Genomic DNA, 15,736 nt, shown 5'->3' with positions numbered 1-15,736 from the left:
AGGATTCATGGAAATTACTTCAAAAAGATCCGATGATGGTATTATTGTTTTTAATGGATTGTAGTTTTTAATCTTAACAAATAATTGCACAAACCACTCAATGATGAAAGCAAAACATGTGAAATATTGAAAAAAAAAAAAAAAAAAAGGATAAAGACATATTTATAGTGATTTTATTGTAGGATTTTAAATTTAAAAAATATACTGTATACTTTGAGGAAACGCTGAACAAAAAAATATATATATATTTTATTGGATTTTTAATTTATTTAATTAATTTATTGGATTTGATTCAAAAATAATTAAACAAAGAATCGACAACAACGAAAAACGATGAGGAAAGTTAAAAAACATAATTTGAAATTACAATTAAAAGAAAAAAGGCGAAAAGAAATCTACATATTTAAAGAGATTTAAATTGTAGGATTCGTGAAAAATAAATGAACGTGAAAAATAAACAAAAATATTCACAAATTCCAACACAAAAAAATAATTAATCGCTGAAAATAGTAATTAGAAATGAAAACGCAGAAGGATTATTTTATTTAAAAACTTACATTTGAAATGTTAACGTAGCATTTACTCATTAAGAAAACCAATAAGGAAAGTACTTTATTTTTATTCCAAATGATAAAAAAAGGGATATCAACATATTTATACAGGTTTTATTGTAAGATTCATAAATAAATATATTTAAAATTAAAAAATACTCTCAAATTCCATTGCCAAAAATACTTCAAATTTTAACAAATAATTGTAAAAAAAAAAAAAAAAACGATAAAAAGGAAATTAAAAAAGTAAATATTTAAATACTGAAATAAAAATGATTTGAAAAAAACAAAAAAGGATTTTAACATATGAATGTATCGTAGGATTTAAGGAAACTATTTCAAATGTATTTTTACGGGAAAAGAAAAATTCCCAAAATACTTTTTGTCTATTTTTTATTAGCCGATAATAATAAAATAATTAACAATTAATTTTAATTAATTATTTACAATACAAAGATTAAATTAAATGCGTCCTCGATCATCATAGATTGAATTTATACATTTTAACGAAGAATCGACAAAATAAAAAAGATGTAAAGAGGATGAATTGTAGTTTTAAAGAAAATAATCTATTTTCAAAAATAATAAAATAATTAACAATTAAACGCCTCATGGATGATTTTTCACTTTATTTATTTTTCATGAAATATTACCAATAAAAATAATTCATTCATCACAAATGTAATTTATACAGTTTAACAAAGAATCGACAAGAGGAACGCTTGATGGTATCGACCAGCAGGGGGCGCCGTTTCTGTGACAATAAAAGCGCGGCCCCTGCGTGAACTCGCTGCAAATATGAATCGAAAACATGTGTTTGGATCATTGAAACATTCCTCAAGGGTCACGTGACAGACCCATAAAAACAACATATTTAAAGACATCTAGTCGAATTCTAATATGATTCCTAATGTTATTCTTAATGATCTACATCTATTATTTATTCCGTGTCTAAGGGAGGAAACCAGAGTGTTGGCCCCCAGAATCTCTGCTGACGTCAGCGTGAAGGAACGCAACTGTTGTTCCTCCATGGAAACCCAAGTCTAGGGAACACCAGAGGAACTCCCTTCGTGTTGCGTAACTCCTCGTGTTTTCCCCCGTCGCCATGGCGACCGGATGAAGACCCGCAGAGGGATTTAAATAAAGTTTTTTTTATTAAATACAAAGTGGTAATTACGTTTAAATTAAAGCCCCGACAGGCTCGGGGGGTCCCCCCCCCCCACCCCCCTTCACGGGTCCTTGGCGAAGGTGTCGATCCACGCCTGCGTCCGCTGGCGACACTCGTCCCAGGCGTAGAGCGGCCGGTACCGGAAGTGGCGCCGGGCCTTGTCGGAGCGCACGGTGAAGGAGGTGCACGCCACCGCCAGCGTGTAGCGGTTGAGCAGCGGCGTGAAGGCGAAGACGGGGCGCAGCAGGCGCCGCAGGAGGTCGTTGACCACGGCCACGAGCCACAGCAGCGAGAGCGGCAGGCTGACCCGCCGGAACCCGAAGGCGGCGAGCAGCATCAGGTTGAAGTTCTCGTAGCTCTCGTACGGCGAGTCGTCGTAGCAGAAGAAGGCCTCGCCGGCCACGCTGTCGGGGCGCCGCAGCAGGGAGCGCGCCGCCAGCACGTGCATCCACGCCACGTTACCTGCACAGGTGCACGCCAGGGAGTCAGCGACACACACTTGAACACTGTCGTCAGCGGAGACACACGTGTGTGTGTCTTTAAGAGTGTGTCTCTCTGTCAGTGTGTGTCTTTAAGAGTGTGTGTCTTTAAGAGTATGTGTCTTTAAGAGTGTGTCTCTCTGTCAGTGTGTGTCTTTAAGAGTGTGTGTCTTTAAGAGTGTGTGTCTTTAAGAGTGTGTGTCTTTAAGAGTGTGTGTCTTTAAGAGTGTGTGTCTTTAAGAGTGTGTGTCTTTAAGAGTGTGTGTCTTTAAGAGTGTGTGTCTTTAAGAGTGTGTTTCCCTAATAGTGTGTGTCTTTAAGAGTGTGTGTCTCTAATAGTGTGTGTCTTTAAGAGTGTGTCTCCCTAATAGTGTGTGTCTTTAAGAGTGTGTCTCCCTGTCAGTGTGTGTCTTTAAGAGTGTGTTTCCCTAATAGTGTGTGTCTTTAAGAGTGTGTGTCTTTAAGAGTGTGTCTCTCTGTCAGTGTGTGTCTTTAAGAGTGTGTTTCCCTAATAGTATGTGTCTTTAAGAGTGTGTCTCTCTGTCAGTGTGTGTCTTTAAGAGTGTGTGTCTTTAAGAGTGTGTCTCCCTAATAGTGTGTGTCTTTAAGAGTGTGTCTCCCTAATAGTGTGTGTCTTTAAGAGTGTGTGTCTTTAAGAGTGTGTCTCTGTCAGTGTGTGTCTTTAAGAGTGTGTGTCTTTAAGAGTGTGTCTCCCTGTCAGTGTGTGTCTTTAAGAGTGTGTGTCTTTAAGAGTGTGTGTCTTTAAGAGTGTGTGTCTTTAAGAGTGTGTCTCTCTGTCAGTGTGTGTCTTTAAGAGTGTGTGTCTTTAAGAGTGTGTGTCTTTAAGAGTGTGTGTCTTTAAGAGTGTGTCTCTCTGTAAGTGTGTGTCTTTAAGAGTGTGTCTCTCTGTCAGTGTGTGTTTTTAAGAGTGTGTGTCTTTAAGAGTGTGTGACTTTAAGAGTGTGTCTCTCTGTCAGTGTGTGTCTTTAAGAGTGTGTGTCTTTAAGAGTGTGTCTTTAAGAGTGTGTGTCTTTAAGAGTGTGTCTCCCTGTCAGTGTGTGTCTTTAAGAGTGTGTGTCTTTAAGAGTGTGTGTCTTTAAGAGTGTGTCTCTGTCAGTGTGTGTCTTTAAGAGTGTGTGTCTTTAAGAGTGTGTCTTTAAGAGTGTGTGTCTTTAAGAGTGTGTCTCCCTGTCAGTGTGTGTCTTTAAGAGTGTGTGTCTTTAAGAGTTTGTCTCTCTGTCAGTGTGTGTCTTTAAGAGTGTGTGTCTTTAAGAGTGTGTCTCCCTGTCAGTGTGTGTCTTTAAGAGTGTGTGTCTTTAAGAGTATGTCTCCCTGTCAGTGTGTGTCTTTAAGAGTGTGTGTCTTTAAGAGTGTGTCTCCCTGTCAGTGTGTGTCTTTAAGAGTGTGTGTCTTTAAGAGTGTGTCTCCCTGTCAGTGTGTGTCTTTAAGAGTGTGTTTCCCTAATAGTATGTGTCTTTAAGAGTGTGTGTCTTTAAGAGTGTGTGTCTTTAAGAGTGTGTCTCTGTCAGTGTGTGTCTTTAAGAGTGTGTGTCTTTAAGAGTGTGTCTTTAAGAGTGTGTGTCTTTAAGAGTGTGTCTCCCTGTCAGTGTGTGTCTTTAAGAGTGTGTGTCTTTAAGAGTTTGTCTCTCTGTCAGTTTGTGTCTTTAAGAGTGTGTGTCTTTAAGAGTGTGTCTCCCTGTCAGTGTGTGTCTTTAAGAGTGTGTGTCTTTAAGAGTATGTCTCCCTGTCAGTGTGTGTCTTTAAGAGTGTGTGTCTTTAAGAGTGTGTCTCCCTGTCAGTGTGTGTCTTTAAGAGTGTGTGTCTTTAAGAGTGTGTCTCCCTGTCAGTGTGTGTCTTTAAGAGTGTGTTTCCCTAATAGTATGTGTCTTTAAGAGTGTGTGTCTTTAAGAGTGTGTCTCTCTGTCAGTGTGTGTCTTTAAGAGTGTGTGTCTTTAAGAGTGTGTCTCCCTAACAGTGTGTGTCTTTAAGAGTGTGTGTCTTTAAGAGTGTGTCTCTGTCAGTGTGTGTCTTTAAGAGTGTGTGTCTTTAAGAGTGTGTCTTTAAGAGTGTGTGTCTTTAAGAGTGTGTCTCCCTGTCAGTGTGTGTCTTTAAGAGTGTGTGTCTTTAAGAGTTTGTCTCTCTGTCAGTGTGTGTCTTTAAGAGTGTGTGTCTTTAAGAGTGTGTCTCCCTGTCAGTGTGTGTCTTTAAGAGTGTGTGTCTTTAAGAGTTTGTCTCCCTGTCAGTGTGTGTCTTTAAGAGTGTGTGTCTTTAAGAGTGTGTCTCCCTGTCAGTGTGTGTCTTTAAGAGTGTGTGTCTTTAAGAGTGTGTCTCCCTGTCAGTGTGTGTCTTTAAGAGTGTGTTTCCCTAATAGTATGTGTCTTTAAGAGTGTGTGTCTTTAAGAGTGTGTCTCTCTGTCAGTGTGTGTCTTTAAGAGTGTGTGTCTTTAAGAGTGTGTCTCCCTGTCAGTGTGTGTCTTTAAGAGTGTGTGTCTTTAAGAGTTTGTCTCCCTGTCAGTGTGTGTCTTTAAGAGTGTGTTTCCCTAATAGTATGTGTCTTTAAGAGTGTGTGTCTTTAAGAGTGTGTCTCTCTGTCAGTGTGTGTCTTTAAGAGTGTGTGTCTTTAAGAGTGTGTCTCCCTAATAGTGTGTGTCTTTAAGAGTGTGTGTCTTTAAGAGTGTGTCTTCCTGTCAGTGTGTGTCTTTAAGAGTGTGTCTCCCTGTCAGTGTGTGTGTCTCTCACTGTGAATGTGTGTCTGCCTTTGAGTGTGTTTGTGTTTCTCGCTCTTAGTGTGTTTCCCTTTGAGTTTGTGTGTGTGTGTGTGTGTGTATGTGTGTGTGTGTGTGTGTGTGTGTGTGTGTCTCACTATGAATGTGTGTCTCTCACTGTGAGTGTGTGTCTGTCTTTGAGTGTGTGTGTCCCACTATGAATGTGAGTCTCTCACTCTGAGTGTGTGTCTGTCTTTGAGTGTGTTTGTGTTTCGCGCTCTTAGTGTGTGTCTCACTATGGATGTGTGTCTCTCACTGTGAGTGTGTGTCTGTCTTTGAGTGTGTGTGTCCCAAAATGAATGTGTGTCTCTCACTGTGAGTGTGTGTCTGTCTTTGAGTGCGTGTGTGTGTCTGTCTGTCTTTGTGTGTGTGTCTGTCTTTGAGTGTGTGTCCCACTATGAATGTGAGTCTCTAACTCTGAGTGTGTGTCTGTCTTTGAGTGTGTGGGTCTGTCTTTGAGTGTGTGGGTCTGTCTTTGAGTGTGTGTGTCTGTCTTTGAGTGTGTGTCTCACTATGAATGTGTGTCTCTCACTGTGGGTGTTTGTCTATCTTTGAGTGTGTCTTCCTGTGTTTGTCAGTGTGCGTCAGTGTGCATGTTTCTGTTTGTTTACGTTTGTGCGTCAGTCTTTGAGTGTGTATCTTTGAGTGAGTCACTGTGTTTACTTTGTTTGTGTTTATATCTTTGTCTAGTATCTGTTATTGTGTTGCCACGCATTCCACACTGTTGTGTGTGAGCGAGAACGACGGGACGTCTGGATTTGCCGCAGACCTGCGTAGACTCGTCCGTGCTCAGTGCTGTCTGGGACCCCGCCCACCAGCAGACCTCCTCTCTGGACGCACTGGGTGTAGAAGTCCTTCATCAGCTGGTGACCCTCGCCGTAGATCCCGGTGGGCCTCAGGGCGCAGGTGTGCAGAATCTCGCCGTTCCTCAGCTGAAGACGCACACAAACGCACAACCTTCAAACTACAGAACGAGCAAGTAGAGCACAGACCCCCGGTGGAGAGTCCAGGATTTTCAAGCGTGTTTCTCCGGAGACAAGAAGATTAAAAACTAATTCTTCTTCTAAATGTCGGCGGCGACTAAATGGTGCGTTCAGGTGCGTCGTAATTCCCGGCGGCGTTAGAATGAAATCTCTTTTTAAACATCAACAAAAAAAGTAGGATTTTTTATATTTTGTTCTTCTTTCTGTTTGTAACATAATTCAAATAAGGTTTTACCATAATTTAATCACGGTAAAATCGCGATTAAATTGCGATTAAATTTCGATTAAATTGTGATTAAATTGCAATTAAATTGCAATTAAATTGCAATTAAATTGCGATTAAATTACGATTACATTTCGAATTCAATTTAGATTAAATTTAGATTAAATTGCGATTAAATTGTGATTAAATTTCGATTCAATTGTGATTCAATTGCAATTAAATCACGATTAAATTGCGATTCAATTTCGATTCAATTGTGATTCAATTGCAATTAAATCGCGATTAAATTGCGATTCAATTTCGATTCAATTGTGATTCAATTGCAATTAAATCGCGATTCAATTGCGATTCAATTTCGATTCAATTGTGATTCAATTGCAATTAAATTGCGATTAAATTACGATTACATTTCGAATTCAATTTCGATTCAATTTCGATTAAATTGCGATTAATTTAGATTAAATTACGATTAAATTGCGATTAAATTGCGATTAGTTTGATCGACTGTGTGATTAAAGAGGTTTTCTTGAAAATCCTGATGACAAAAATAGAGGGCCCTGCGCACCGGACTTGAGACCCGCCCCCCCCGTGTCGTCCGGCGAGTACTCGGAGGACCCACAAGTACCTTGAGTCCATTGGCCTGTAGCACGATCCTCTCGGCCTTGCTCTTGCTCAAGGGGTAGGGCATTGTGTGCTTGACGTTGTACGGCGTGTCCTCGTTCCCTCTGCACACAAACACCGGCGTTACACAACTTGGCGTCACGACACTCCCTCGCTCTCACCCCCTCTCAGCGAACTCACCCAGACTACCCTAATGACCGCAACACGAGTGCGTTTGAGTCAATTTGTCGATTTAAAAACCATAAATACTTTTTTTTTTTCCAATGGTCTGTGATGTTTTGGCGGCAGAGCCATACTGTGCCGAGCTCGCCTGCACAACAGGCGTCACATGTGAGATCAGATGCTTCAGGTGAACAGACAGAGCCGGAGGGTTTCGAGTCCGGAACATTCCTGGAATTCATGAACACATCCGAGCGGACCAGACACGGATCAGAACTGAGCCAGGAAGTACCGACGCCGCAGAGCTCGGGCGGCGACGGATAGGATTGTGAAAAAACAATGGTCGATGATGATGATGTCACTTCCTGGAGCGACACCAGAGTCAACACGGTGACACGAATGTTTGTTGTTAGCCTGCAGCGCTAACTACTGAGCTAGCATAAATACTGCTTCATGTTCTGATGACACCAGGTGTGTACCTGACGAACGGGTCTCCGTCCACGTTGGGTCCGATCACCTCCATGCTGCTGGTGTAGACCAGGTTCTGGACGTTGTTCTGGACGCAGGCCTGGATCACGTTCTCCGTCCCTGCAGAGCAAGTTAAGATAAGATTCTTCTTACGTTCGAGTGACAAACACCTTATAGTCAAACATAGATGATTGTGTGTCCGTCCTTTAGTGTGTGAATGTATGTGTGTGTTTATCACTGTGAGTGTGTCTGTCTGAGATTGTGTGTTTGTCTTTGAGTGTGTCTGTGTTCTAGTGTGTTTCTCACTGTGAGTTTGTGTGTATTACTGTGAATGTGTGTCTACATTTGTGTGTGTGAATCTCACCGTGAGTGTGTGTCTGTCTTTGATTGTGTCTGCCTTTTAGTGCGTGTGTGTCTTTGAGTGTGTTTCTGTGTTTTAGTGTGTGTCTGCCTTTTAGTGCGTGTGTGTCTTTGAGTGTGTTTCTGTGTTTTAGTGTGTGTCTGCCTTTTAGTGCGTGTGTGTCTGAGTGTGTTTCTGTGTTTTAGTGTGTGTCTGCCTTTTAGTGCGTGTGTGTCTTTGAGTGTCTTTCTGTGTTTTAGTGTGTGTCTGCCTTTTAGTGCGTGTGTGTCTTTGAGTGTCTTTCTGTGTTTTAGTGTGTGTCTACCTTTGTGTGTGTGTGTATGTCCGTGTTTCACACTGTGAGTGTGTGTCTGTCTGAGATTGTGTGCCTCTTTGAGTGTGTGTCTGGCTTTGAGTGTGTGTCTCTGTTTTAGTGTGTATTTCTTGCTGTGAATTTTTGTCTGACTTCAAGTGTGCGTCTGCCTTTGGGTATGTGTGTATATGTTAGTGTTTCTCACAGTGTGTCTGTCTGCGATTTTGTGTCTCTTGGACTGTGTGTCTACCTTTGATTGTGTGATTTTGTGTCTTTAAGTGTGTGTGAAAGATAGTGTGGATCTGTATACATGCATGTGTGTTATTGTGTCTGTAAGTGTCTGTGTGTTAGTGTGCCTGAATATAATATAATATATATAATATATAATTAAATTAAAATTACATTAAAAAAAAAAAGTCAATCATCATAATTGAGAAAATTTGTTTCCAGCAACATTTTCGTCTTTTTTTTCCCCCTCTGGCAAAATATCCCACCCTTCACTCCAGAGAAGTCCTGGTGAAAATCTCTCTCAACCCTTTTCTTTTTGTGTTGACTTCACTGATCCTGGAGTGAAAAAGTAAAAGTAGATCTTTTATCTTAAGAAGTCAAACGTGGACGATTAAAAAGCAACTGTTGCTCCGAGCTTCACATTCTTCTCTTCACCGAAGATTCCAAACTCAAGTGGAACTTTTTTATAGAGAAATATTTTGGAGGTTTTTCAAGAAGCAGATGTTTTTCTTCACTGTGTTGCTCACGTCTGAGTGTGTGAGTGTGTGTGTGTGAGTGTGCGTGTGTGAGTGTGCGTGTGTGAGTCTGAGTGTGTGAGTGTGCGTGTGTGAGTGTGCGTGTGTGAGTGTGCGTGTGTGAGTCTGAGTGTGTGAGTCCGAGTGTGTGAGTCTGCGTGTGTGAGTCTGCGTGTGTGAGTCTGAGTGTGTGAGTCTGAGTGTGTGAGTGTGCGTGTGTGAGTCTGAGTGTGTGAGTGTGCGTGTGTGAGTCTGAGTGTGTGAGTCTGTGTGTGTGAGTCTGAGTGTGTGAGTCTGCTTGTGTGAGTGTGTTAGTGTGTGAGTGTGCGTGTGTGAGTGCGTGTGTGTGTGTGAGTCTGCGTGTGTGAGTGTGTGTGTGAGTCTGCGTGTGTGAGTGTGTTAGTGTGTGAGTGTGCGTGTGTGAGTGTGTGAGTCTGCGTGTGTGAGTGTGTGTGTGAGTCTGCGTGTGTGAGTGCGTGTGTGTGTGTGTGAGTGCGTGTGCGTGTGCGTGTGCGTGTGTGCGTGTGCGTGTGCGTGTGCGTGTGTGTGTGTGTGTGTGTGTGTGTGTGTGTGTGTGTGTGTGTGTGCGTGTGTGTGTGTGTGTGTGTGAGTGTGTGTGTGTGTGTGTGTGTGTGTGTGTGTGTGTGTGTGTGTGTGTGTGTGTGTGCGTGTGTGTGTGTGTGTGTGTGTGCGTGTGTGTGTGTGTGTGTGTGTGTGTGTGTGTGTGTGTGTGTGTGTGTGGTCGCGTGTCTCTGGCTCTTCCTTTCACATCCGTGTGTTTAAAGTTAGACACACGTGAGCGAAGCGAACAAAACAGGAACTGCTTCAGTCTGAACGGCCAGTAGTGTTTTTCACCGACTCGTAAAGTGATTCATGTAAATATTTGTTTCATAAACATTTATAAACATGTTTCAAATACCAGCATTAAAAAATAAATATTTGGTTAAAACCTTCACAGAGGTCACAACACTTGAGCAAGTTTGTAGTTACACTCGGCGTCCCACAGGGCTCCACTCTGGCTCCACTTCTTTATTTTGTTGGTCTCTTTAACTACAAATAAAGCTTTTTTGAACTTTTCGTCACTAAGTTTTTTTTATTGTATTAACTGGTATTGTTAGAAAATGTTGATTGTGGTTTACAAAAGTGACAACTTTGACAAATTTTTTTTTTTTTTTTCAAAGCTCAAAACACGTAAATTACACTCGGCGTCCCACAGGGCTCCACTCTGGCTCCTCTTCTTTTTCTTTTTTTTTTGTTTAACTTCCTTCTGCCAAACTGAAGTTTTACTAAAATTTAAAAATTCCAAACAGTTTAAAATGTATTTACTGTTATTTATCGTGTATTTATTGTAATCGTTAATTTTTTTTTACAATTTTCTCTTTTTTAACGGTTCATCCAGTAAAATGTTTTAATATATTTATACATTTTTTATGAATTGACTGATTTATTTTCCTTTTTTAATAAATGAGAAAGTAATTTTATATCAAATAAATATGAATAAAATAATAAAAATAATATATATATTATTTTCTTTTAAACTGACGTTTTTCATTGATTTCTTTTAAATGCAAAGAGTGAAAAGTCCACTTCAAGGATGTTGTTGTTTGAGCTCAACGGTCGACGTGGATCATTGACTCGCTGGACTCTGAACCGGGTCGGCGCTGGTTTCCAGTACCAGGCAGGAACGGATCCGGACTGAACGGACTTGAACTCACAGAAGGTTCCGACATTGTGGGAAAAGCTTTTATTCTGAAAGTGTTCCAAGAGCTAACGTACGTAAACAAAAAATATTTTTCAAATTAAAATGTATTTATATTTTTTTACTAGTTTTATTCATATTTATCTAGCAAAAAAAAAAATATATATATATTAAAACATTTTCTTGCTGAATAAATTAAACTTTTTTTTAAATCAAGTAACAATAATAATAAATACTAAAGGTATTTTTTAAATGTATTTTATTCTAAGTAACTTTTTTTTACCACAATCAACATTTTCTGAAACAACAATACAATGTAAATCAATCAGAAGATGTTTATATATATTTAACTTTTAGTGATGAAAACTTCCTTTGTAGTTAAACAGACCAACAAAAAAAAGAGGAGCCAGAGCGGAGCCCTGTGGGACGCCAAGTGTTATTACATACCGGATGATCAGTAACAACAATACATTAGATAAGAATAAAATAAATCAATTAACAATAACGTGATAAGATATGTATTAATTATAATAGTAAATATCAAAGTTATTAAATAAAAAAACTTTTAAAACCACAAGCAACATTTTCCGAAAAAAACAATAACAGTAAATCAATAAAACATTTTTTAGATATATTTAACTTTTAGTGATTTTCAAAAGAACTTTGTTTGTAGTCAAACAGACCAAAAAAAAGAAGAGGAGCCAGAGCGGAGCCCTGTGGGACGCCAAGTGTAATAACATACCGGATGATCTGTAATAATACATTCATTAAAAATAAAATGAAAAAAAACATTAAATAAATTAACAAAAACAATTAAAGATATATATGAATCATAATAGTAAATATAAAATGTATTTAAAAAAATGTATTTAGTTCGTCAAAATTGTCACTTTTTAAACCACAAGCTACATTTTCCAAAACAACAATACCAGTAAATCAATAAAAAATGTTTAGATATATTTAACTTTCAGTGATGAAGAACAACAAAATAACTTTATTTTTAGGTAAACAGACCAAAAAAAAGAAGAGGAGCCAGAGCGGAGCCCTGTGGGACGCCGAGTATAATTACATGGAATTAAGATTCCACAAGAGTGGTGACCTCGTGAAAAACAACTAGAATAAACTAAAACTAAAAGTAGAAACTGTTGTTCTCACCGAGTCTGGTTAGAACAAGAAGATGTGTTGCATGTGTGCGACGCCTAAACCTGTCTGTCTGACGCCTAAACCTGTCTGTCTGACGCCCGGAGACACAGCAGAACCACAAACATCTCTTTGTGTTGAAGGAAGAAAAAAAAACTCCACCTAACCTCCATGGAACCTGGTCATGTAACCAGAGGAAACATCTGCCCGGCTGAGGTCACGGTCAGTCTGACCCGTACGTCACTGATGACGTCATTACCCCCCCCCCCCCCGACCCCCCGGCCCTCCTCAGGGTCTCACCCGTGACGTTGACGGCCCGGATCAGCGCCTCCGGGACTCGGTGCCAGACGTCCACCAGGCTGGCCGAGTGGATCACCAGGTCCACGCCGCTGGTCGCGTCCAGGACACTGTCCAGGTCCGTGATGTCGCCCTGGACCACCGACACCCTCGTGCGCCCTGAAACCAACACACAAATGATTTGGACTCACACAACAACACAACAACACAACAACACAACTGACTTACTAGAGAAAACATATGTTTTTCTAACAATACAAATTTTCCACTATAAATATATTTTTTAATTGATTGAAGAAAATTATTAGTTTGTTAAAGATATTTTAAAACTTTCTTTTATAGACAAATATTATTTAAATAATTTCAAAAATATATAAAAATATTCTGTGTAGTTTAATGTTCTTTTCACAAGGAAAGACCTCATGTTAAAATACAGATATTTAGAATAAATATTGATTCAATAATAAATGATACAATTTACAATTGAATATTTAAGTATTTTTAATTGATTACATTTCTAAAATATATTCATCGCGCATTTATAAAGAAATATATGGAGAAAATCATAATTTATTTAAATAATATAATGTTTAATATTGATTTTATATTTTCCAAAAATAAGATTATAATTATCATGTATATATATATTTTTTTTTTTTAACGAAATATAGAGAATACATTTGAGTCAACCAAGTTAAAAAAATTCTATGTTAAATATACTATTTAATATTAAATGTATTTTCTTTTTTTCTTTTTTACCTCTTTTAGAGGTCACAATACTTAGTAGGTATGTTATTACCCTTGGCATACCACAGGGCTCCACTCTGGCTCCTCTTCTTTTTGTCTGTTTAACTACAAATAAAGTTTTTTTTAAATAAAGTTTTCGTCACTTAAATATTTTTCCTTGATTTACTGGTATTGTTGTTTCGGAAAATGTCTATTTTAGTTTACAAAAGTGACAACTTTGACAAATTATTATTATTTTTTTTTCAAAGCTCAAAACACGTAATTACAACTGGTATGTAATTACACTTGGCGTTCCACAGGGCTCAACTCTGGCTCCTCTTCTCTTTTTTTTTTTGCTTCGTTTAACTTCCTTCTACCGAAATAAAGTTTTACGAAAAGTTAAATATATCCAAACATTTTAAACTTGATTTGATCAACCCAAAATAAATAATACTATGTTAAATATACTATTTAATATTAAATGTATTTTCTTAAACTGTCAAATTAATTATTTGATTCAAACCACAATCAAACTTATAAATAATTTTTATAAATAAATAAATTCATCGTGGATTTAAATTAAAAGAAACAATGAAGTCAATACGTATCAAATTATACTATTTAATTTTAATTAATTAAACTTGTCATTTGGATTTGGAATCAATTATAAATTGTATTTTATTAAGTATAAAAAAACAAACAAATAATTCTTATTATTTTCTTCAGAAACAAACGCATGTTTATTTTGGTTAAACAATGAAAAAAGAATGACTCAATGAACACAAATAGTGTTGTTGACGTAATAAAAACGCCCTAAATGACTAAAGCTATAGTGTTTGACTCACAACAACTACACAACACTACACACCCATGACACGTCTTCACAACGACCTCCGAGGATCCTGAGTCCAGGGGAAAGATTCCCTTTGTAATCAACTTGTTATCTGAACGACCTTGGAGCGAGATAAAAGGCGACGGTTGAGATTCTTCTGAGAACTGAAACCACAGCCGAGGGCGGTTCAGGTTCCGTGGTTGAGGAGCGACACTTGAAACGCTCCAGGAGCCTCGTGTTGGTTCGAAACTTTCGTTGCTTTGTTCCCAAAGATAACATGAACTTTGACGCACAACAAAAGACTTCAAACCTCCTTGTGATTCACTCAATGACTACACACACTTAAACTGTGCATAACGTTTAGCATTTCAGCGCTAGCATGTCGCCGCTAAACTTTTCGTTCCCCACCATTTTTCACCTAGCATAAACGCTACAGCGCTAAACGCCTTAGCTAAAACTTTTTAAAAAGCTGAAGCTAACGCTAACCCACTCGCTAGCTTGATCGGACTGTACAGCGTTTAATGTCCAGATGTGTGCGTGTCGCAGTAGAATAGAAAAATAGCATCACCGTGCTAATGGCTACATACAGACCGAAGTCAAAAACCCCTTTTATTTTGTACTTGAATTCTTATTAAAATGCACTTGTTTAACCATCAATGATTGTTGGCGTCGTCGAGGGGAAAAAAAAGAAAATCCCGCCGCGAAAACATCGACACAAATGTCGAAGGTTTTTCAACAACTCTCTGTGACGAGACTCTTGTAAAACAATGAGCTCGTGACTTCACCCTCTTCCTTCTGGCTCAGCTCAAAACACACATTTGTTCATCGGCACTGAGCCGAGGTTAGAAACAACGACTCACTTGAGTCAACTCTGGGCTTCACTATAAACTTAAAAAACATGTGTATAATGTGGAATATTTGCTCCATTTTTTTTACATTTTTAAATTATCCCAACTGTGATTACATCTATTTTAAACTTTTTTTTTTTATTTAAATAAAAACATTTTTAACTCACGCTTTTACTCAACCTAAATCAAGAAAGTTTAATTTTTGGGGGCAAAAGAACCACATTTTTTTGCAAAATTTACAATATTTATTCTCAATTATGAACATGTATATTTTGTATCTTTAAGATTATGTTTATCGTCTGTTAGCATTTAAAAATTTAAAATGTATTTAATTAAAAAAAATAAAAAAAATTCTGCTTCGTTTAAACAAAATATTTACAATAAAAAAGCAAACATTTTGAACAAAGTCAAAACATTTTGAAAAACAAACAGATATTTATATATATATTTTATTTCAGTAAACGTTGTTAAACACATGTTACATAATAAACACGGAGCAACAATTTTAGTTTGAAAATAATCTCAATATTGCTGTGAATGAGAAGCTTGGCGGAGGTCTGCGCTCTCTAACGTTTTTATTTTTAATTGTTATTAATCATTTAATTTCAATTGTTTTTATCCGATCTTTTGAGGGATTAAGTTTCGCGTTTTGACTAAAGTCCAGACGCGCCGAAGAAAAGTCGAAAGTTCGAAGCCTCGCGATGATTAAATCAACTTCGTTTAAATTCGCTTTTTCAGGTTAAAAAAAAAAACGCCGCAAAGGCGTCAAAAAAGAGGATTTGTCTCGAGCGACTCTGGACTCTCACCTGAGCTCAGCTCCGTTAGGCTCGGATCCGTGTGTTTGTCGAACACTCGAACCTCCGCCAGGTCCGGCTCCTTCTCCAGCAGCAGCCGCAGCAGGTGCCGGCCCAGGAAGCCGCAGCCGCCCGTCAGGAGGTAGACCAGAGCCCGCTGCTGCTGCTCCGCCATGTCGCTCTGCTGACTGCGCCTCCTGGAGCCTCTGAGCCGGGGATCTAGAGAGCCAGGGCCCGGCCCACTTCCGCACCGGCGCCACTTTTGAAAAAGAGAGTCGACACCAGGGCCGGGTCTAGACAGGCATGTATGAGGGGGCAGCCACAAATCTTGAGGGGGCATTGTGCCAGGCCCCCTCTTGCCCCTGTCTAGACCCGGCCCTGGTTTGAGGGGGCACAACATTTATTTGAGGGGGCCAGGCCCCCTCTTGCCCCTGCCTAGACCCAGCCCTGGAGAAGACGTGCAAACAAAGTGCTTTGTTGTTGCCTAGCAACAGTTGCTAGGGTTTTAAAAGATCAAAGGTGTGCGTCATATCTCGAGGGGTCACATTACATGTTACTTGTATACATCAAAACACGACAGTCACTCA

At 38.9% G+C, this 15,736-nt stretch overlaps 1 protein-coding gene across 1 annotated transcript; it reads right to left on the bottom strand.

The window, feature by feature from the left end:
- Window positions 1-1,167: 1,167 nt before the first annotated feature.
- hsd3b7 (hydroxy-delta-5-steroid dehydrogenase, 3 beta- and steroid delta-isomerase) lies at window positions 1,168-15,513 on the bottom strand. The gene is made up of 6 exons (XM_087809521.1): window positions 15,162-15,513; window positions 11,953-12,108; window positions 7,429-7,537; window positions 6,795-6,894; window positions 5,733-5,895; window positions 1,168-2,181 (listed from the first exon to the last, which is right to left on the bottom strand). Exons 1-6 carry the CDS (start codon window positions 15,487-15,489, stop codon window positions 1,781-1,783), a joined length of 1,257 nt encoding a protein of 418 aa, XP_087665647.1. The 5' UTR covers window positions 15,490-15,513; the 3' UTR covers window positions 1,168-1,780.
- Window positions 15,514-15,736: the final 223 nt, after the last annotated feature.

The sequence above is a fragment of the Callionymus lyra genome, chromosome 15, assembly GCF_982586985.1.
Source record: "Callionymus lyra chromosome 15, fCalLyr1.hap1.1, whole genome shotgun sequence".
Classification (NCBI taxonomy): Eukaryota; Metazoa; Chordata; class Actinopteri; order Syngnathiformes; family Callionymidae; genus Callionymus; species Callionymus lyra.
This window is presented reverse-complemented; position numbering and strand designations above follow the sequence as displayed.